General features: G+C 52.0%; 1 protein-coding gene across 3 annotated transcripts in view; it reads left to right on the top strand.

Annotated features, from left to right (window-relative positions):
* IQGAP3 (IQ motif containing GTPase activating protein 3) overlaps positions 1–21,471 on the top strand; it is a 45,374-nt gene extending 23,903 nt beyond the window's left edge. For 2 of the 3 annotated variants that reach the window (XM_045204825.2, XM_024571053.3), the window contains exons 15-38: positions 46–209; positions 1,030–1,120; positions 1,980–2,147; positions 2,238–2,377; positions 2,482–2,652; positions 5,667–5,750; positions 5,891–5,962; positions 6,064–6,133; positions 9,111–9,319; positions 10,111–10,263; positions 10,511–10,674; positions 11,018–11,242; positions 12,126–12,266; positions 13,646–13,730; positions 14,180–14,412; positions 14,764–14,896; positions 15,029–15,131; positions 15,794–15,920; positions 16,955–17,042; positions 17,883–18,095; positions 18,498–18,664; positions 18,967–19,068; positions 19,509–19,617; positions 20,269–21,471. In XM_045204825.2, the coding sequence (XP_045060760.2) occupies positions 46–209; positions 1,030–1,120; positions 1,980–2,147; positions 2,238–2,377; positions 2,482–2,652; positions 5,667–5,750; positions 5,891–5,962; positions 6,064–6,133; positions 9,111–9,319; positions 10,111–10,263; positions 10,511–10,674; positions 11,018–11,242; positions 12,126–12,266; positions 13,646–13,730; positions 14,180–14,412; positions 14,764–14,896; positions 15,029–15,131; positions 15,794–15,920; positions 16,955–17,042; positions 17,883–18,095; positions 18,498–18,664; positions 18,967–19,068; positions 19,509–19,617; positions 20,269–20,382 (3,326 nt within the window). In that variant the 3' untranslated portion in view covers positions 20,383–21,471. The remainder of the gene's footprint in view (positions 1–45; positions 210–1,029; positions 1,121–1,979; positions 2,148–2,237; positions 2,378–2,481; positions 2,653–5,666; positions 5,751–5,890; positions 5,963–6,063; positions 6,134–9,110; positions 9,320–10,110; positions 10,264–10,510; positions 10,675–11,017; positions 11,243–12,125; positions 12,267–13,645; positions 13,731–14,179; positions 14,413–14,763; positions 14,897–15,028; positions 15,132–15,793; positions 15,921–16,954; positions 17,043–17,882; positions 18,096–18,497; positions 18,665–18,966; positions 19,069–19,508; positions 19,618–20,268) is intronic. The other variant, XM_045204830.2, reaches the window with a different exon arrangement.
* The last annotated feature ends 255 nt before the right edge of the window (positions 21,472–21,726 follow it).

Here is a 21,726-nt window from a genome sequence, read left to right on the forward strand (position 1 = left end):
TTAGCTATAAGTCTGGGCCCCTGCCCACCTAGCTCTCTTCCCCAGAGGTTTTTGCGATCAGCCTCATCAATGAGGCTCTCAACCAAGACAGCCCTGAGAAGACCCTATTTGCCCTGCTGCTTCCTTCAGCTGGCCTGGACAATGTCAGCCTTCCTGTGGCCCCTCGGTACCATCTTCTCCTCGTGGCAGCCAAAAGGCAGAAGGCCCAGGTAAGGTTTGGGCTGTCTGGGTTGGTCACTGGACCAGGAAGAACATCCCTTGTTGGTAGGGCTGTGCCCAGTAGGTGTCATTGGGAACCCCAACCTAGTGGACACAGCCCTCTCTAGGGGTGGGGGCAGGAGGAGGAGAAGATGGCCTGCACGGCCAGGGCACTGAGCTCTCGTCGCCGGCACAGAGAGAATGCTGGGGGCCTCTGTGTGGGAAGAGCACAACCTGGGAGCCAGAGAACTGGGCTAGACGCATCCTTCTCTGACATTAGTGACCATGTGGCCTCTGGCAAGTCTCTAATGTCTCTGAGCTCCACGTGTTCATCTATAAAATACTACATGCCCTGGTCATGGGGGGAAAGGCAAATGAATTAAAGAATGTGGTGCATGTAATCTTTCCACTACCTTGTGCGGTAGAGAAGTTCAGGAAGCAGAAGGTGAAGTCAGGATGAGGATTGGCCTGAGAAGGTGTGAACTGAGGCATAGGGTAATGGGGAGTAAGAGCAGTAGGTGGAGCCTCCATTGTTGGCCTCTGTGAACATGACTGAGGGACAAAGACAGGAAGTAAGCTGTTAATAGGGTGGTGGATACTGAGGTAAGTTTAAGAGAGTTCTGGGGATGCTGGGCTGACCTGAAAACAGGTAGCGAAGAGCCTTCTGAGGGCAGCAGTCCCAGAGAGTCACAAGGCTGTGCATGAGCAGGGCAGGAGGAAGGGAGTGGGGACTGCTGTCCCTGTGGCTCTGCAGTGGGGTTCCCCTGAGAGAACCTGGGAACCAGGGAGACCATGCTGGGCTTTTCTCTTTCCTATCTCTCAATTTTGCAGGGGACAGGAGATCCTGGAGCTGTGCTATGGCTGGAAGAGATCCGCCAGGAAGTGGTTAGAGCCAACCAGGACACAGACACAGCTCAGAGAAGTAAATGGGCTGGGTAGGGGCACCAGGGCAGCGGGGGTGGGGGGTTGGGGGGGAGGAACTGTAGGCTCAGCAAGAGCCCAGATGATCAGGTGGACTCCGTTCCCTTTCAACCCCTGTGGGGAAGTGGGCTGGTATCAGAAAGGGGGGTCAGCTGCTCAGACCACAGGATGGATTTCCCAGCAGTCACTGGGCAGGGCAACCTCCGGAGTTGAGAGGGCGTTGTCTACCTACTGTCTCCTTCTGTGTGGGCATTTTCCCCCACAAAGTGAGCATGTGGAATCAGGTGGGGGCCAAACATTCATAACATTTGCTATTGGTAGCTTGTTTGGGTTCCAACAATCAGCTCTGGCTAGAGAAAGAATGTCTAGTCTTGAGTGTAGAGAAGAGGGGTTGGTTTTGAGGAATAGTAGGCAGGATGAGAACAAACAGACAGAAACGTGTTAGTTCTCAGTGTCTGGACTCCCTGTGTCCATCTGTCTGTCTGTGAGTGACTGGAAGGCAGGTGCTGCATCAACCACCTCTACTTCTTGGACTTCATTCTCCTCCTAGGAAACTGTCCTGAGGTTCTGGGCCCATATCCTGCCTTTGACCTTCTGTACAAGCTGACTTTCCTTTTACCCAACCCTGCCCCATGCTACCTCCCTCCAGGAAGCCTTTCTCGACTGCTCTCTTTTCTTCCAAGCACAGCTGTGTGCTGCTTCTTTTCATGCGTCTTCATCCATCTTGGGATATTCCCTGTCCTCTCCATCACATGGGGTGTTTTTGTGTCCTTCTCTGAATCCCTCACTGGTGGACAGGACAGGGCTCATGGGAGGGACTCAGGGAAGGATTGACCACTCCTTTCTGATGCCCCTGCCAGTGGCTCTTGGTGTGGCCGCCATCAATCAGGCCATCAAAGAGGGCAAAGCAGCCCAGACAGAGCGGGTGTTGAGGAACCCCGCTGTGGCCCTCCGAGGGGTGGTTCCTGACCATGCCGATGGCTACCAGCGGGTCCTGGAAGATGCCATGGCAAAGAAGAGGTGTTCAGGTAATGGCCTTAGCCTGACCCCGATTCTCTGCCGCCCCAGCCACCTCTTGCCTCCACCGACCCTTCTTTGCTTACTTGGCTTCTGCTTAGGGGACACAGCTTTCTGGGTTCAACATGACATGAAGGATGGCACTGCCTACTACTTCCATCTACAGACATTCCAGGGTACCTGGGAACGACCCCTTGGCTGCCACCTCAACACTTCCCATCTGACTCGGGAGGAGATCCAGGTTGGCAGGGCCCCTACAAGGGAGGGGACAATGGGTGAGGGATCCCCTGTAAGAGAGGCTCCCACCTGCAAAGGCACCACAGGCTCTTTTTCCTGCCTCCACAGTCAGCTGTCACCAAGGTCACTGCTGCCCATGACCGCCAACAGCTCTGGAAGGCCAACATTGGCTTTGTCATCCAACTCCAGGCCTGTCTCCGTGGCTTCCTGGTTCGGCAGAAGTTTGCCAAGCGCTTGCACTTTCTGAGGACCTGGCTCCCAGCAGTCATCAAGATCCAGGTTGCAGGCTCTGGCTTTCTCAGTCTTCAGGGCCTGGACTTACCCGAGCTTTATGGTTCCCTCACTAATTCCCTTTTGCTGAATGGGTTTGGAGTGATCTTTTGGCCTTTGAACATACTGGTTAAGAGCATGGATTCTGAGCACCAGACTACCTGGGTTTGCTTCCCAGCTCTACCACTTATGACAAGTTACTTACTTCTGCTGTTTCTTCATCTGAAAAATAGGGACCCAAAAATTATAGCACCCACCTTATAGGGTTGTTGTGAGGATTAGTGAGATAATATCTATAGTGCTTTTAAATAGTGCCTGGCAGAGAGGCAGAAACATGGCATATGTCCTAGTTACTGTCACCACCGTCACTATCCGGACAGTAGGAGAGCTGCTTGTTGTTTCCCCACAGGGAGAGTGAATGAGATTTAGTAAGACGGCGGGGTTTAGACACCAGGAGAACTTCCTTCTAGAATAAGAGGAGTGAAGAGAGGGTGGTGGATAAATGCAAAGGGGGTGGACTAGCTCTTAGGGAAAGAACTTCTGTCCTTTCTCTTTAGCCAGCCCTTTCCAGTTTTATTCTTCCAACCTGGGGCTGGTCCAATGTGGCCTCTAAGACTGACCCACAAGTAACTGGGTCATGAGGCCAACTAGAAAGATAGGCCTCAGGCCCAAGCACTTTACAAGGCAGGAATGATGGGCGGTGAACAAACAGAGACCATCCCAGGTAGATGTGACCTGGAGGGCCTCATGGAGATGTTGGCAGTGTACAGAGACTTTATTTAATGAATATTTCTGAATGCCCAGTGTCTGCAAAGGCTGCCACTTGGCATTGTGCAGGGGCACAGAGATAGGTGTGGGACACAGCTGACTGATCACATCTCTCCCCTCACAGGAACTGGAATACAACTGATGTTAAACACTATGATAGAAGAGACACAAAGACAGCCCCAGAGCATCCCAGGGAGACAGATGCACAGGCCAAGACTCAGCAGCCCTCAATTATGGATAATGATCTAGGCCATGGGGGTGGAAATTGAGGGCTCAGGCTTTGGGGTCAGAGGCTGGAGTCTGCCTCCTTGGTCCTACTGTTTCCGGGTCTGATGACCTTGGGCACCCTACCTAAGCCCTCTGCAGCACTCAGTTTCCTCATTTATAATGGTGGTGCTTGCTCATCTGACGGTTGAGTAGGACAATTACATGTGGCAATGAGTATAGTAGACTCAATGAGTATATGAGTCACTAAATTTCAGGGCCTCCGTCCAAGAACTCAATACAGAGTCTTAGTAACAACATTCAGTGCCCTTAAGCACAGGGATTCCCTCCTATGAGCCCAGACTGGGATTTCAGGCCAATTCCAAAGAGCCAAAAAGCCACACCAACAGTGGGAGGAGGGTAGAGTCATTTGCTACCAGCAGTGGTGCTGTGCGGGGTTGGCCTAGGTCCTGGGAGACAGAGGTGGCACAGAACCTCAGGCCCCCTGGCCTCCACCTGTGGAGAATGGAAAGTCAGAAATGAGCCTTCTTGGTGTGCTGAGACTAATCTCTCCTGAAAGCTCTGACCTTCGCCAGGACCTCAGTCAGTCCTGAATTCCAACCAATCCAGATTGGGAGGCCTCTTTAAGGAGGAGCCATGTGAGGTGGGTGGGGACAAGAGCAGAGAGACCTTTGCCTTTCACTCCAGCAGCTGTGCAGAGGGTATGTCAGGCGGTACCTGGAGTAGGAGAGGAAGGAGCGCTGAAGAAAGACTTAGAAATGGGGTCTTCTGGCCTCTACACTCTAATAAGAACAGACCGCTGGTGTCATGGAGCCAAGCCGTGTCTTAACATCCTGTCCAATTGGAGGGACACTATAATCCTCAGGCTAGGGAAAGCCTGGCCAGGAGAGTTGGCTTTAAGAAGAGCTGGGAGGACAATTGGCTGAACAGGGATACACATAACCCACCAAACTGTGACACTGTCAGTGGTAGAGCACTCTCCAGGGCTGCAGTGCCCAGGAGATATTTGACATGGGCCCTGAAAGTCGGGAATGATTTCAGAGGGGAGATAAGGCTGGGGAGGGAGGGTGGGCATGTAAACAAAGATTGGGGGATAGAAAAATCATTAAACATGTTTAGGAGAAAAATATCTGATGTGGCTGGAATCCTTAAGAAGGTAGGGAGCAGAGGAAAGTCAGGTGGTTGGGGACTTTGGGGCTGAGAAAGACACAGTCCAAGTGGTTCTTCAGGAAAATCAGCGTCACACAAGCTTGGGGTGAAAGGGAAGAAGTGCCTAGGAAGGAGACAGAATAGGAGGGAGCCATGAGATTTGTGTCTTAGGCACCAAAGAGGGTGTGGTTTATGGAGGAGATGGTCACTTGAACCCTTTGTAGCTGACCAGTGAGGGCAGAGGCCGTTAGACCGGCAGCTGAATTACTGGGGACCTTGCTCACTTAGAGCTGGGGTGGGTAGCTGTATGGCAGAGTTGTAAAGAGAAGTGTGAGTTATAAGAGTTTTAGTGACCTGCTGCCCATTGGTACAGAAAGTGGGCACACAGCTCTGCCTGTGCACACTTTCAAACCTTGCCCCGTGTGCCTTCCCAGACTGTGCGTGTGAGGGAGTTCGGAGTGTGTGATGTTGTCTGGATGGATTCCAAATGGGTGGCTGAGTGTGTTTTGGAGAGATAATGGTGCATGGTTTGGTGAAGTTGGTGCTTTGGTGTATGCTTTATTAATTCCTTCTAAGCAACTGTATCTTACCGTTGAGTTTCTGTGAGGAGGTGTTGGTTAGCACGGGTGTGTGTGCCCGACTCCAGTGTGTGCATGTGAGCTGGTACCAGGGAGTGTGGCAGAGGGCATGGTTGGCCATGTGCAGGAATTTGGTCTCCCCCTGAAACTGGAAGCTCTTTGAAAACAGGGCCAGTTTCCCGTTCCCCCTCTGCTTGCCTGATCCCACCCTTCCTTGGAGAGCCCAGGATAAGGCTTTTCCACAAACCTCTCAGGCCAATGGGGACCAGCCAAGGTTACTTCTTTTTCTCTCCTGATGCGCAGGCTCATTGGCGGGGTTACAGACAACGGAAGATTTACTTGGAACGGCGGCAGTATTTAAAAGCGAACGTAGATGCTGTAATCAAGGTAGCTGTCATGATTTGGGCAGGTTCCTTTCTCTCTTGAAAGATCCTCTGAGAACAACTTCTAGTCCTCTCACCAACTTGTGATCTTTGGAGATGGCTGAATTGTCCTGGAGCTGAGGGCATTGTGTCTCTTTTTTTCAGATTCAGGCTTGGGCCCGGATGTGGGCGGCTCGAAGGCAATACCAGAGGCGTCTGGGCTACTTCCAGAAGAATGTGAGGGTGCTCCTGCTCTGCCTGTCTCTGTACTCGACCTTTACTCATGAAACCAGGGCAAGGGCAGCCAGTGACCTTTCTTCCATCTGTGTTCATGACAGGTTAACTCTGTTATTAAGATCCAGGCGTTTTTCCGAGCCAGGAAAGCCCGAGATGACTATAGGAGGTTAGGTAAGCTTTCTGGTCTTGCTCTGCATTGTGAGTGAACTGCCTGGTTTCCCGCCGCTGTCTGTGAGTGTCCGCTGGGCAAGTCTGATGGTTTCCAACCGTCAGCAAGGGAGAGAGTCACACCACCCCACCACTTACAAAGTGGGGCCTTGGAGAGGTTACCTGGCCTTCTTGAGCCCTTTTTTCTCATTGACAGCAAACCTTGAGTATGCCTTGGGACCTGGAGTGGGCAAACAGTGAGGAGATGTGCCCCTGCCTTTGGGGATCCCCCAGTTTCATGGAGGAGATAGAGATCCCCCAGAGTCAGGCAGGTCTAGATATCCTTCCTGGGGCTGCACAGCAGGTAAGGGGGAGGTACAAGTCCTTGTCTATTCTTGTCTGTGCAAGAATGTCAGACAGGTGTGATAACAACTGCCACCCTGCCCACCCCAATGACAAAAAGCCTGGCCACAGGGACAGCTCCTCTAACCAGTTTCATTATATATTAGGCTTCAGTTATCTTCTTTGCTACCGCTAAAGCCACAAAAAAAAGAAAAGGTTCTTTTTCCTCTCCCTAAAATTCCAGCCTTCTTCCACTTTGCCCTCTCCCTGCCTATGACCTTTCTACCTCCCAACCTCTGCTCCAGCATGCAGGAATCCAGGTGAGGCTAGTGGGCGCACATTTATTTATTTATTTATTCATTCATTTGGAGGGGGAGGGAAGGAGAAAGAGAGGGAGTGAAACATTGATGTGAGGGAGAAACACCAGGCGGGGCCGAACCTACAACCCAGGCACGTGCCCTGACTGAGTCAAACTGGCAGCCCTTCACTTTCCAGGACGGCACCCAAACAACTGAGCCACACTGGTCGGGGTGGGGGGCATGCATTTAAAGAGGTCCTTCTAGGCTCCTCTTGGCTCCTGTCCAAAGTCCAAAAGCCCAACCTTGGAGGTCCTCCTCCTTGTTGTGAGGTGGACTAGTGGTCCGTCTCTAGGTTCCCCACTGGCTCTTGGATTCCTGAAAAGGATGGCCCTTTTCCTTTCTGGGCCTGAGGTTACACTCCTGGGCTCCACGTTGAATATACTGTTTGGGAGTCATCTTTACCTCTTTAGTCCCTTGTTTCACCCTGTCCTGCCTTCGGGGGCACCTCCTATTCCCTCTGGCCACGGACACTCTGCCCATCTGCCTCCAGACAGCCAGCTGCTTTTCCTCCTTACCTTTCCTCAGCTTGGCCCTTATTATTTTTTCTCTTTCTGTGTGCTAATAACACTATCCTAGCCGTCCTTTCTCTTCTTTTTCCTTTCTTTAGTTATAGTTTTCCTGAAAGAACTTTACTTTTTTAGTAAAGACTTTATTTATTTTTAGAGAGGGGAAGGGAGCGAGAGAGAGGGAGAGAAACATGAGTCAGTTGCCTTTCGCACACCCCCAACCAGGCACCTGGCCTGCAACCCAGGCGTGTGCCCTGCAACTTTTTGGCTTGCAGGACAACACCCAACTCACTGAGACACACTAGAAGGCTAAAAACTTTCTTTTCTCAGTTCTGTCTCCCACTTTTATTATCCCAAACTCTACTCAGCACTGCCACTTACTAGCCATGTGGCCCTAGGCAAGTTACTTGACTTATTTATTGCCTTGGTTTTCTCATTTGTAAAATGGAGATAAGGGCAGTACCTGTCTTGTAGGGTGTTTTGAGGGTTAAATGAGTTAATGTACTATATTTCAAGATGTCTTTAGTTGTCTTCAATTCTACCACTCTTCACTTGTCCGAGACCCGCCCTCCATGCAGCAAGCAGATTAATCCACAAAACCCGCCCATGTGATCTGGTCACTCTCCTGTGTAAATCCTGTCAGTGAACCCCATTGCCCTGGATGGAAGTCTAGTCTTCCCACCACAGCGTCCAAGGCTCCCTGTGGTCCAGCTTCTGCCTGTCCCTCTGGCTTCGCTGCCCCCTGGCTTCGTCCCTCACCGCCTGCACCCTCTGCGCTGTGTTCCAGACACGATGGACTCCGGCACCTCCTGAGACAGCCGTCCGTGTTCGCTTGCTCTTACCTCCTTTTCAGACATCAGGCTGAGAGCCTTACCTCCTCCAGGAAGCCTTTCTTCACTCCCCAGGAGGGTTTGGGTGGCCCGTTTGTTTCCCCAAAGGTCCCCGTGTTCACACCTCTGAAAACACTAACTAGACTGTTGTGAATTGTGGTTTCCTTATCTAGTTCTCTTACTGGACAGGGCCTCATTTTATTCATCCTTCAAATCTGACTCTTTCATTTATTACCAGTTGTGTAAACAAGTCAAGTTGCTTACCCTTTCTGTCCTCAGTGATTTCATCAATTGGGTTTAGTATACTGACCTCACGGGGTTGTTTTAAGTGTGTAAAACAGTTTCTGTCCCATACTGAATATTATATGTAGTTTCATTGCTATTCCATGTAGCTTTGCTCAGACGCTGCTCTTTGCTCAAATACCCATTCCAAAAGTGATTCCAGGAGAAGCCCCATCTACCTCTGACCTCCCTGTATTATAAAACCCACTGGGCATCCCTGCTTCTTCCTGTGCAGATACTCCTGCCGGGGTAGGTAGAGTTGGGTGGAGGCTATTAAATGGAGGTGAACTTGGGATGAAAGATGAGAGCAAGTTGGCTTAGCAAAAGTAAGTAGTAAATCAGAATAGGAGGGCTCGGGGGATCGTCTGAGGGAGCTAGGACTCTGACTTTGGTGTGGAGGTCACTGAGATAGGCCCAGGTTGGGGATAAATCCACAGGCAGGGGAAGGACAGCTCTTATGTCACATTTGGTTATAAGATAAGGAGTTCAGGAACAGGACTGGCTTGGGAGGCTGCCCATTGTCCTCTACCTACAAGCAGAACCAGCTAGAAAAGGACTGGGGCTTGGGGGCCTGCTGGCCTCAATCAGAATGGGTACAGGGCGGGATAACAAAGGTAGGGGGTGGGCAACAAAGCCTCTGATGAGGCATGTCTAATCCTGATGCCTCTTCCCTTCCTCCCAGTCCGTGCATCCCATCCCCCTCTCAGCGTGGTATGCAGATTTGTCCACCTCTTGAATCAAAGCCAGCAGGACTTCTTGGCTGAGGCAGAGCTGCTAAAGCTTCAAGAAGAGGTGGTCAGAAAGATCCGGTCCAACCAGCAGCTGGAGCAGGACCTCAACCTTATGGACATCAAGATTGGCCTGCTGGTGAAGAACCGGATCACCCTGCAGGTGAGGGGCCTACCAGCCCACCCTCTTCCCCAAACCTAGCTGCTTCTGGAGTGGTGATACTGCACATTCTCTGGTTGCTAATCCAATCCTTCTAAATGTCTGGATTTCATCACCTGGCTCAGGTCCTTAACCTAGGTGTCTCTTTTATTCTAGTAATTTGTTGGGCACACGTGATACAGTAGAAAGAGCACTGGGCATAAAATTGAAATGTCTGATTCTTAGTGGTGGTACTGTGGGTTGGTAATTTAACTGGGAAGTCTGTTTCCTCATTAGTAAAGTGGGAGTAATGAGAGGGCCCACCTCACCAGACCAAATGTAGAGAAAGATGCGTAAGCTCCTTAAACTGTGAGTTACCATACAAATATGCAGGGACTGGGTAGAAATGATATCTCCACTTAAATTTGTACAACAGTCCAATACGAACTAATGGGAACATTTTAGGTCTTGTTTCCCAGTAACTGTTGTCAGTTTTGGTTCAAATAAAATCTTACTAAATTTTTTTTTTTTTTTTAAGAAGAACTAACAGCAAATCCATTAGGCATTATGCCTCAGCCTGGCAACCCAGTTCTCTCTGGGGACTCACCCTGTGAGGGCAGGGGTGCCAGGTGGAGTTTTGGGGTAGTAGGAGGGGCTCATCTTCACCCTAGAACTGTTTATCTCCCTTGGCTCGTCCACTGAATACCTTGAACAGCAGAAAGCCCTGGCTGTTCCAGGCACGGATTCTAGACCATATGTTCTGTGCTCCGGGCTGGCCTGGGCTGGTTGTATCACCTGCTCCCCCACCCCTGCAGGAGGTAGTCTCCCACTGCAAGAAGCTGACCAAGAAGAATAAGGAACAGCTGTCGGATATGATGATTCTGGACAAGCAGAAGGGATTAAAGTCGCTGAGCAAAGAGAAACGGCAGAAACTAGAGGCTTATCAACACCTATTTTACCTGCTCCAGGTGAGCAGAGGACTTTGGAAGGAGATGTCTTCACCATCTCCTGAGGGTCTAGGACCTTGAGGCCTTTGTGTCTGTGCTTTTGCCTCCATGTGAGATGTCCTTTTCCATAACCCTAATGCCTTACTCCCTGAGAAAGTGTGACAGTGTTTCCTCCATTGCAAGTCCCCGTCAGGAAAACCTTCCTTTATCTGATCACTAGTCCTCAAGGTGCACGAGTGGCCGTTCTCATCTCCCCCGTTTCTTGTAGACTCAACCCATCTACCTGGCCAAACTGATCTTTCTGATGCCACAGAACAAAACCACCAAGTTCATGGAGTCAGTGATTTTCAGCCTATACAACTATGCCTCCAACCGCCGTGAGGCCTATCTCCTGCTCCAGCTGTTCAAGACAGCACTCCAGGAGGAAATCAAGTAGGTTTGTTTTCCAGGTGCAAAGGAATGGAAAGAGTGGGTTAAGAGACGCCACTGTTGATACCTTCACAAGGTAGCAACTTGTTGAGGTTTGAGGGTAGAAATGTAATCAGGAGACCTCTTTTCTCTGCCTCCAGTGGAGTGACAACAAGAAATGTCCTAGGACAGCACAGTGGGCAGACATGGGCTGACATGTTAGCACAAAGATGAGATAAAGGTAACAGGACATTTTTAAGAGGAGGGATACCGAGCAGGCTCTAAGAGCCACAACTTCAAGAAGAAAAAGCAATATTTGTCCTACACAGAGGCAAGAGGCCAGCTTCAATGACCTCTTGAACCACAGGTCAAAGGTGGAACAGCCCCAGGACATGGTGACAGGCAACCCAACTGTGGTGAGGCTGGTGGTGAGATTCTACCGTAATGGGCGTGGACAGAGTGCCCTGATGGAGATCCTGGGCAAGGTTATCCAGGACGCGCTGCAGGACAAGATGCTGAGCATCCACACTGACCCTGTTCACATCTACAAAAGCTGGATCAACCAGATGGAGGCCCAGACAGGGCAGCGCAGGTGAGCAGACGGGCAGAGAGAGGACAGAGGGAGAGCCCTCTTTCATCTACTCTGTCTTAGGCCTCCCTGGGGAAGCTTGGGTGTGCTTTGAACGTGGCATATAAATGAGCATGCTGATTTATGAAAATATGACACCAGCCCTATAGGGTGAAATAAGGTAGCTTTTCAAACCCCTCTGGTAATTAACATGGAACTGATGTAAGTGACCCTGGACCTGGTGTGCCTGACATAGAACGAGCAGCACAGATGAATATGCAAGTTCATTTAATGGCTATGTCAGTGCTTGCAAATGATATGTCAGACTTGCTGGGAGTTGGGATATGGACTCTTTATTTATAGGGGTATAGATGAATATTCAGATTTACAAATGAATAGGCAAATGAGATAGTAAGAGAAATAGGTTGGCCTTACAGATTGGAGGCATTACTCAAGTGCAGGTACTAGGGAAAAGGAGCCACCGAGGAGAGCAACAGTGCTGGTGGCTTCTCCTGGTGGCACACAGGCTTGTGGGTGGGGGACCACAAGGCCCTGGCGCAGCTTTCCCCATTGCCCTAATTGCCAAAGGCTAGATACAAACGGATGGTGTCCTCCATTTTCTTTGGGAGTCTTTCCAGACTCCAGGTTCTTCATTCCCTTCTGCACTCTTCCAGCTCCCTGTGGATATTCCAGCTTTTTCTTCTTCACCTTCCACTCACATGGCTCTGGTCCTCTCTGAATCCTTTCTCTTATTCTGGCCTGATCCCCATAAGTATGCTGGGCTGCCCTTCGCAAATGAATATGTGTGAGATGCTATTGTTAGATGAGAGTTTAAGGGGGAGGGCTTCAGGCAGGGGAAGCCCTGGGAGGGGGCTCTGGCTGACACCTCATCTCTCTCTGCCCACAGCCACCTCCCCTACAACGTCACCTCGGAGCAGGCCTTGAGCCACCCTGAGGTCCAGAGACGACTGGACATCTCCCTTCGCACCCTCCTTGCCATGACTGATAAGTTCCTTGTAGCCATCATCTCATCTGTGGACCAAATTCCGTATGTGCGGCAGCCCCACCCAGCCTAGGCCGGCCGTGATGGGAAGAGCAGAGCTGCCCTGGGCGGGTAGGGCAGGACAGGGAGGGAAATGTGTCTGGGGTGCCCAAGGGCTTCCGGGAGACGGGTGGAGACAGAGTGCATGAACACTCACTTGGAGCCTGAGCCGGAGTGTAGCACGCAGGTCTGTATGCGACCTGTTAGGACATCACTGGAGCCAGAGAATGGGACGTTGAATGGTTATGGGGGCGTTTTATTATCTGAGAACAAATGGGGGACAATAGGACTCTTCAGTCCACAAAGTCAAAAATGAGAAATACTTCAAAGCAGTAAGCACTTTATAGTTCTCTCCTTTCTTAAAATTTAGTAGGTGTTATTTTGAAAATATTGACAAGGTGAGCCTATCACGTAGGTCATCATTCAGCCAGCCAGCCATCCTTCCTGGTGCTTATTGCCGTGGGGGGCAAGGTGGGCACACCGGTGAGGGGACCCACAGAGACTGTAACTCTGCTCCCCAGACCTGGAGAATGGGGTTACAAGCTTACAGTTAGGACTGTCCTAGAGCCCAAAAAGGAAACTACACAATGAGCTGTAAATTCCTGTCTCTGGTACCCTAGGAGATAGCAATAGCTTTCAAACAAATCTGAAGAAGTTTGTAGGTGGCACATCCATGATGAGAATAATAAAAATAATAATAAATTCTGGCATGTTTGAATGGCACTCTACCATTATACATCACTTTCTCAGACCCATTGTCACTTGACCCTCACAAAACCCTATGAAACAGCAAGGGCGAGAATAACCCCCATCCTCTAGACCAGGGGACAACTTTCAAAGGGGAAGAAAATAGTCTAAGCTGTTATCTCCAGTCGTGGCAGAGTCAGGACTGGAGCTCCTACTCCAGTTCCTGGTTGTGCTTGGACCCTGCCTATCCCAGGCCAGGCCCTCACAGGTGCTCGGTAACAGAACAAGGTTGGCCACCTCCGGGCCTCCTGGGCTGTCCTGGGGCAGGGTCCTGGCTGTGAGTGCCAGGCACCCAAGGTACAGGCTAAAAGTGTCTCTGTGGGGAAATGCGGGGTGAATACTGGGATCTGGGGAGTCCCCAGGGAAACTATAGGAGCCAAAGAAAAGACTCAGGGGCCGGGGGGGGGGGGGCGTGGGGGGTGGGAACTGTGTGAGAGTCTAGCAGATGCGTGGCTATGGTCACTGACAGTGCAGGAAGGAAGGGCAAGGCCTAGAGACGTCTGGAGGAGGCATCGGGGAGCTGGCTCTAGAGGGCCAGTGCTACTGCCCAGTTCTGGTGTGGCTGAGCCTGAGGAGGGAGAGGCCAGCAGGCGCTCCTGACTTGAACTCTGGTAGAACCCCAGTTACTTTGTCTGCAGCTACGGGATGCGATATGTGGCCAAGGTCCTAAAGATGACTCTGGCCGAGAAGTTCCCTGATGCCACGGACACTGAGATCTATAAGGCAAGTGTCTTTCCTCCCCAGCCTCTTGGGCTTTCCTTTGCCTCAGTAGTGTCTGTGAACCCCCAGACTGAGATAAAAGGACAAATCAACCCTGTAAAAATGTAAAAACACAAGAAGCAAAATATTCTCCATGTAAATTGACCCTGGCTTACCAGCAGGGTTCAGCTGGCAGATGGAAAGGCAACTGGGACATGAACTGACAGAGTGGAGAAGCACAGACTTGTTGGGAGATCTGGGTTCTAGTCCCATCTCTTGCTCAAGTTTGCTGTGTGACCTTGAGCAAGTTGCTGGCCTGCTCTAGGTCTTGCTTTCTCTTCTGTAAAATGATAGCATTGTACCAGAGATAGAGATAGTCCTTTCTAGCCAAGTGAGCTGGGTGGGTTAGGCTGGGGCTGCGGCTGGCAAGGCAGACCCCAGAGCGCTTCTGGAATGGTCTCCTGTGTCCTCAGGTTGTAGGGAACCTCCTGTACTACCGCTTCCTGAACCCAGCTGTAGTGGCCCCCGACGCCTTCGACATTGTGGCCATGGCTGCAGGCGGTGCCCTGGCCACCCCCCAGCGCCACACCCTGGGGGCTGTGGCTCAACTCCTGCAGCATGCTGCAGCTGGCAAAACCTTCTCTGGGGAGAGCCGGCACCTGCGAGTCTTGAATGACTATCTGGAGGAGACACACCTCAAGTTCAGGTCTAGGGTCCTAGCACCCTTGTTCCTTCCTACCCCCTTTTTCTCCTCATCTTTTGTTTCCCGCTTCTCTCTGGAATTCATGAGGAAGAGACTCATGGGCTGAAGAGAATTGTTAGTGGGCTGGAGGGGAGATTACTGGAAGGACTCCCTGGTGGAGATAAAAGAGGGCTGTTGGAGGAAGTGGTTTGAGGGAACTGGGAGAGAGGTGGGGCGGGACAGAGGGGTGAGAGCTGAGGCTGGAGAGTCCGAGTTGGCTTGAACAGTCACTGGAGGGGCCAGAGGAAGGGCTGTGGGAACAGAACATTGTGGGGTGCTGACCCGATCTTTCACACACTCTCCCTGTGGAGACAGGAGGTTCATCTGCCGAGCTTGCCAGGTGCCAGAGCCAGAAGAGCATTTTGCAGTGGATGAGTACGCGGACATGGTGGCTGTGTCTAAACCCATGGTGTACATCACCGTGGGGGAGCTGATCAACACACACAAGGTGAGGAGCGGCACCCTGGGGGGTGCTGGGTAGGTGGGCCGGGCTCTGGAAGTCCACATGGGGTGGAGGGCCTGCCCTCAAAGGAAGGCCTGGCTCAGACCCTGCGTCTCCTTTGCTTCCTCCACGCTGCAGCTGTTGCTGGAGCACCAGGACTGGATTGCTCCTGGTCACCATGACCCTCTACACGAGCTCCTGGAGGACCTTGGGGAGCTGCCCACTGTCGCTGACCTCGTTGGTGCGTGCTGGGGCCTGCTGGGCCGGCTGGGGGCCTGCAGGGAGCCCGAGGGAGGGATGGACAGGCAGGTGAGCAGGGCATGCTAACCTGCCCTTTCTAGAGTTTTCGTTCAGTCTGGAATGTGTGCCGGGAAGCTGGTTACGCACTTGTCCTCCCTCCCCCTCTGGTTGGGAGATGGACGCGTAGGCACACACTACTATGGAGAGAGCGGACAGAGTAGAGGCTCAGCACCGTTATATAAATGGCCAGTTAAATCACGTAAGATAGATGTGGAGGGATAGATGTGGGCCTGTTTGGGGTATCAAAAGTTTCCCCAACAAGGGAGGATTTCAGGAGCTGTGGAGTGGGAGGAAGCGTGTTCTGGGGGTGGACGGGCAGAATGGAGAGACCGACAGATAGGAGAGAGCCAGGAGCTCCGGGCTCAGGGAGGGACAGCCCCCCTGCCCTCAGGACACCCAGGCTGAGGCTACTGGGGAGGCATGTCTCCAGTAATGCGAGGGTAAGCTCTGGGAAACAGCCCTTCCATTGGTGCTCAGGGCGGAGCCCAGGGCAGTGCGGGAAGGCTTCCTGGAAGAGGGGTGCGTGGAGCAGTGTGTCTACGGTGCTCCTATCTCTGCATGTAGAGTGTGTGCTTGTCCCTCACATTTCTCACCTGACCTCAGGGGGAAATGTAGGTGCAGATGGGAGCATGGATCTGAGCAAACTAGAAGTGTCCCTGACACTTACCAACAAGTTCGAAGGGCTAGAGACAGACGCTGACGATACCGGTGCCCGCAGCCTACTTCTGAGGTGAGTGAGAGCGGCCGCGGCCCCTGCTGATCTGAGCTTTCTGGATCTCAGGCCCGTCAAATGGCCTACACTGAAGTGGCATGCCACCTTCTTCCTGGGCTCTCTTGTCCTTCAGAAAGTTCTCCCTGAGGCCTAACTGGCATTCCCCTTGCTGCCATCTCAGCTATTTGCCTCCTACCATCCTCAGCTTCTGATCTGTGTTGTAGCTGGAGGCAAAGGAATAGTTAACATACTGGCAACAACGGATGTGTGTGTGTGTTTATGCTGTTTACCCAACACTTTTCATATGCTATCACTTAACCTTAGTAACAAAGTGCTTTCTAGTTAAGGGAAGAAACTTGAGGTTAAGTGACTGGCCCAGAGCCCCACAGCCAGTTGATGGTGGAGCTTGAGTTCTAATTCCCTGTTGTTGCCGAGTGATGGTTAGGAGGTGGACATGGAGCTCGGTTTCCCCAGTTCTGCAAAAGTGAGGGAGGACTCAGGGGGCTGGGCTGCTCATACAGGCAGAAGAGGAGCCAAGTCACTACCTCCACCTCCCTGCCAGCAAGGCAGCCCCTCCCCACTCATTCACCCAGCAAGCAAGTGAGCTGGGTGTTCAGCTTTGTCTTGCCATCAAAGTGGGATGGAGCTAGGGCTGAACACACAGCCAGAGCCACCAAGAAGGAGGTGGGTGTCTGGTACATTGACAGCTGAGAAGGGACACCTGGGTTGGGGAAAGTCTCACAGGAGAGGAAGTACATGCTTCAACCGAAGGACTCAAAAGAAGACACTTTGCGGGAGGGCCCTGTAGGCAGAGGACACAGGTGCAAGAGACCACAGTATGTTCAGAATGGGGTAGCTCTTTCTGTATCACAGGGGTCTCCCTCCTGGTGGCATTCTTCTCACACACACTCCCCCTCACTCTACCACCTCCCTAGTGTCCCTGGCAGCTGTGATGCTAGGCAGGGTCCACTTACTGTCTGCCGTCTAGCCAGTCCCACGTCCAGACCCTTCCCCTGTCCCTTATCTCTCCCCCATCAACCCCCTCTCTGCAGCACCAAGCAGTTGCTGGCCGACATCATGCAGTTCCACCCTGGGGACTCCTTCAAGGAGATACTGTCCCTCCCAGCATCTAGCCCACAGGTACTGTCTCATTCATCTCTACTTCACCCCACCAGCACTACTGATTCCTTCCCCTGGATCCCACCCATAGTCTGCCACAAGCAGATACCTCTCACCAGTAATGAGAGCTCTAGAGGGCTAAGCCTATGTCCTTGACCCCAGAGACCCACAGGCAGAGAACAGCCATAGCTGTGGGGAGTCTCAGGCTGCAGGATCCTGGGACTCCACCTTCCTCCCCACTCTCCACTAAAACCAGAGCGAGCTCTGCAGGGACACCAGCCCCTGGTACCAGGTGTTGTGGGGGATGCCAAGAGACAGTCTAGACAGACTACCTTAAAGAGCACCAAAGGCCTGGTGCTCAGCAGAGAGGGTGGGTGCTTGAAGGCCTAGAGGCAGGGGAAAGTGGTAAGTGGGTGGGGAACAAGGGGCAAATTGGGCCAGCTGGAGTGAAGACTAAGCCAGGGGCTTCCCGGAGAAAAGGTGGGATGGCCAGTAGAGGCACGTCCTAGCACACAGCACGAAAGAAGGGAAATGCCCTGAATACCCTGGAGCATCTCGGAGCTCGAATGTTGGGAAATCGCAGCCAGTCTGTCCGGAATCCTTTATGCTGTACTTTTTGGGTCTCCCTTGGGCCTCTGCTCCCCTTGGTGCTCCATGAGGCCCTTCTATATCTGTGATGTTACACCTTGATGTTCCTCACAAGCCACCCCTGTCTCTTTCCCCCAGAAGCTGGGCTCTGGGGGCAGTCTCCCAGTGATACCCTGAAGTGCCCAGGTTTCCCTTTGTTTCTGGTGCCCCTGGGGCTGCCCTGGCTTGGGGGCAGAATGGTAGGGCCTCAAGCCAGAATCTCTGTCCCCCCAGGAAGCAGCTCACAAGCGGCTGATGTGCCGACGCCAGGCCTGTGAGGCCCAGAACTCAGAGCTGCTTCGACGACACCGCTCACTGACAGCTGGCTCTCTCCTGCCACTGGCAGAGAAGCAAAGGCGTGTCCTACGGAACCTGTACCGACTGGAGAGCCTGGGGTTGGTCAGTGCCAGCAATGGCTACCAGGAGCTGGTGGACAAACTGGCCAAGGTAATGACCTGAGCCTGGGGCCATGTGCTTGTGCACACATGTGTGCCCATGTGCGTGCACGTGTGTGCATAGTATCAGCACTTCAAGGGCAGGCCTCTGCCTGGAAAGTGCCCACCCCAAATTTTCACCAACCAGGTATTTATGCAACTAACTCTCTTTTACTAAAAATTAAGTAGGCTTGAAACAGTTACTCCTCAGTGGGGAAGGTCCTAAAGATGTCCTTTGTGGGTTGGGATGGCATCCTTGAGATTGTGCTCCTCCTAACAAAAACAGCCTTGAAATCCCCCTCTTCCTGCTTTTCCTGAAGGTCCTCACAGTGAGTTGTTCTTGGGCCTGGGTCAGGCCCTGAGGTTCTCCTGCCAGAAATGGCCAACTCCCCCTCCCTTGGTTCCCCAACCCCAGGACATCCGTAACCAGCGCAGGCACCGGCAGCGGCGGAAGGCAGAGCTGGTGAAGCTCCAGGCCACACTCCAAGGCCTGAGTGCTAAGACCACTTTCTATGAGGAGCAGGGTGACTACTACAGCCAGTACATCCGGGCCTGCCTGGGCCACCTGGCCCCCGGCTCCAAGTAGGTTCTATCTTCCTCCCGTGTGACCTCTCACCCTGCCCATGGCAACCTTTGCCCTGCTCTCTACCAACAGAAGAGCTGGTAAGGGACATCTCCATCCAGCACAGCATGGCCCTTTCCTAACTCAGGTCTTTGAATCTCCCTTGTGAAGTTTTGGGCTCAGGTGTAGCCCCTTCTTTGTCTCCCACTAGTGAGAAGTCGCCCTCAGGGTCTAATTCCTTCCTACCAGCCACAGAGAAGTACACTGTCTTTGGTGGTGAAGGGTTGACTGGATGACTTCTCTGGGGCCTTTTTTCAATCAGGAGTTCTGGGAAGGGGAAGAAGCAGCTATCTCTTCATTACACTGCTGCCCAGCTCCTGGAGAAGGGTGTCTTGGTGGAAATTGAAGATCTTCCCACCTCTCAGTATGTTTCTTCAGAGGCAGAATGTCAGCCTCTTGCTGTCCCATTACCTGGGGGTGGAGCTCTTGGCTGGGGGCTGGGTAGGAGGGGAGAAGAAGCATGGTCCCTGCCTTGAAGGAGCTGTTGGAATGGTGGGGAAGACAGGACATCTCCAGACAGAAAGTTGAAGACACTGGGTGTAGTCTGGCACTAGACACCCCCAGGCAGAGGATGCTGGGAAAGATTCCCGGAGGAGAGAACATTTGATTGGGGCCAGGCATATATGGGTTGGTGAGCAGAAGTAAACGGGAGAAGACAGAGCTGGGCCCTGGGAGTGACAGAGAGGAAGCCTGGGCTCTGGGTGACACGTGGCACTGACCAGGATGAGGGGCAGTGGGTGGAAGAGCGGGACTATGACTCTGGAAAGAGGCAATGGGCCCCATTTTGAATCCTCTTCCTGATAGCTTCAGAAATGTGATTTTTGACATCACTCCTGGAGATGAGGCAGGAAAGTTTGAAGTAAATGCCAAGTTCCTGGGTGTGGACATGGAGCGCTTTCAGCTTCACTATCAGGTGAGAGGACATCCTCGTGATCCCTCAAGACACCTGCCACGCTTTCGGTGCTAGCCTTATGACAGGTGACCTCAGGTCCCCACACAATCAGTATCGTCTGTTCCTGAAGAAAAGGGTAAGGTCGTGCAGCCCAAGCCCCTCTGTCCCCATGCCCTGACATAAACAGACCCCACCCACTGCCAGACATCAGGAGAATGGCCTGGGCTGGCAATGTCAGGAGTAGGATTGATATTTGAAGCCCTATCGCAAGTCAGGGACTTTACACACACGGTGTCTCGTTCAATCCCCTCCACAGCTCTGAAGCATTATGCCTGTTTACAGGCTCTGAAGCTAAAAGGTTAAGAAGCCAGCCTAAGGCAGAGGCTGTTCAGGAAAGCAGTCGTTTCAACTCTAAATCTTTTTGCTCTGCTGTTTTGCCTTTTGAATGAGAAAACTCATTTCAGGCATGGCTGTGCTTGCATGGGCATTTGGCCAAGTCACTATACCTCTCCTGTGGCCTTGGTTTCCTCATCTGTGAAGTGGGGTTGCAGTGCCCCATTGCAGTGGCCAGTGCCACCGGATGACTATATAAGTCTCCAAAATGTCTTACAGACTGGCTGGGCCACAGTGAAGAAGCCTTAACCCCCTCCCTTTCCCTTCCCCTTCTACTAGGACCTCCTGCAGCTTCAGTACGAGGGTGTGGCTGTCATGAAACTCTTCAACAAGGCCAAGGTCAATGTGAACCTTCTCATTTTCCTCCTCAACAAGAAATTCTTGCAGAAGTGACAGAAGCAATACGCTGGTGCTACCCTAGCCCTTACTTATCTCACTGGATGCTTTGCTTAACCCTAATACACTACTCTGCTTCCCTGCAGACACCCAGAGCTCCCTAGCTGGGAGCAGTTTGTCTATCTGGCCACAGGGAGGGTCTCTAATTGGCTAAAGTCAGCCTTGCCCCAGACTCTGGCTTGTGGCTTTTAAGTCCCAGAACCTCATAGGTTTCCAGCTAGATGGCAGGGCATGAACCTAGATGGGATAGAACCCTGCCCTTTGGCCTGGGAAGGCGATGGCACTCGTGTCTGTGGCTGCCCTCCCGTGATCACCCTGATATTATGTGCACTATACTCACAGCCTTATTTCCTCTACCTTCTCTGCAGACCCCAAGGCCAGGGCCAGGCTCCCTATCCCAATCCCACTTCGTCAGCAGTGGGTGTTCCTGCCCTGCTGCAGCCCAGGCCACCCTGCTGCTGTGACCCCTCACACCCTCCAGCCCCTCACCCTCACACCCAGGAGGGGACAGACAGTGCGCGCCGATGCCCACGTGGAGTTGCGGCACTGTTATCCTCCATGGTGGCAAGGCAAGCTGACCCTCCGTTAACCTCAAATCCCATTCCTTTGTTTATGGTCTGTTTTATATGTGGTATCACTAGGCTATTTATTCTCTCTCCCAGCCTCACACTTTGGATCATGGTTTTAATTCTTTCATGCTTTTGAGCTCAGAAAAAGATTCTCCTTTCCCTCGTTCAAACTGATATTTATGCCAATCTTTCATACCTTGTATTTAATGTCACCTTAGGTCACCCCAATAAATTCAGTTTTAATAAAAAGACTCAGGGTGAAAACCTGGAAAGATAAAATGAAGTCACCTTAGGTCAAGGGCAATAGTCCCACTCATTATTTCAGCTTCGTATGGTACAGAGAACAGCCTTTCCCTTTTCTCTTTCACCCTCAGGACTCCTGTACCTTAGAGCTGACTCTTCCAGGCAATTTTTATAATCTGCAGTCTTGTCTCTGCCACTGTCTCTCTTGTCCCCACATCTACCAACTTCCTGTCCCTGTTGCCCTTCTGATTGCTTTTCAATTAAAGCCACTATTACTCCACATCTGTTGTTGACCCTTATTTCATTTGCACAGAGCAGGCCTCCATGGTCTTGGACAGATATTTCCTGAGAGAACTTCCTACAGCCTACCTAAGCCCCCTGCCTGCCTCCCATGTGGGCCCACTCTGCCTGACTGAGCTTGTAAAAGCTTAATGAGATGCGGCATCTATGCCTCTCTTCCCTCCCCAGGGAACAGACAGGAGGAGGAAGGAATTCTTAGGTTTCAATTCTGTTTTCATCAGCCACTCTG

Source organism: Desmodus rotundus, chromosome 12 (assembly GCF_022682495.2).
Source record: "Desmodus rotundus isolate HL8 chromosome 12, HLdesRot8A.1, whole genome shotgun sequence".
Classification (NCBI taxonomy): Eukaryota; Metazoa; Chordata; class Mammalia; order Chiroptera; family Phyllostomidae; genus Desmodus; species Desmodus rotundus.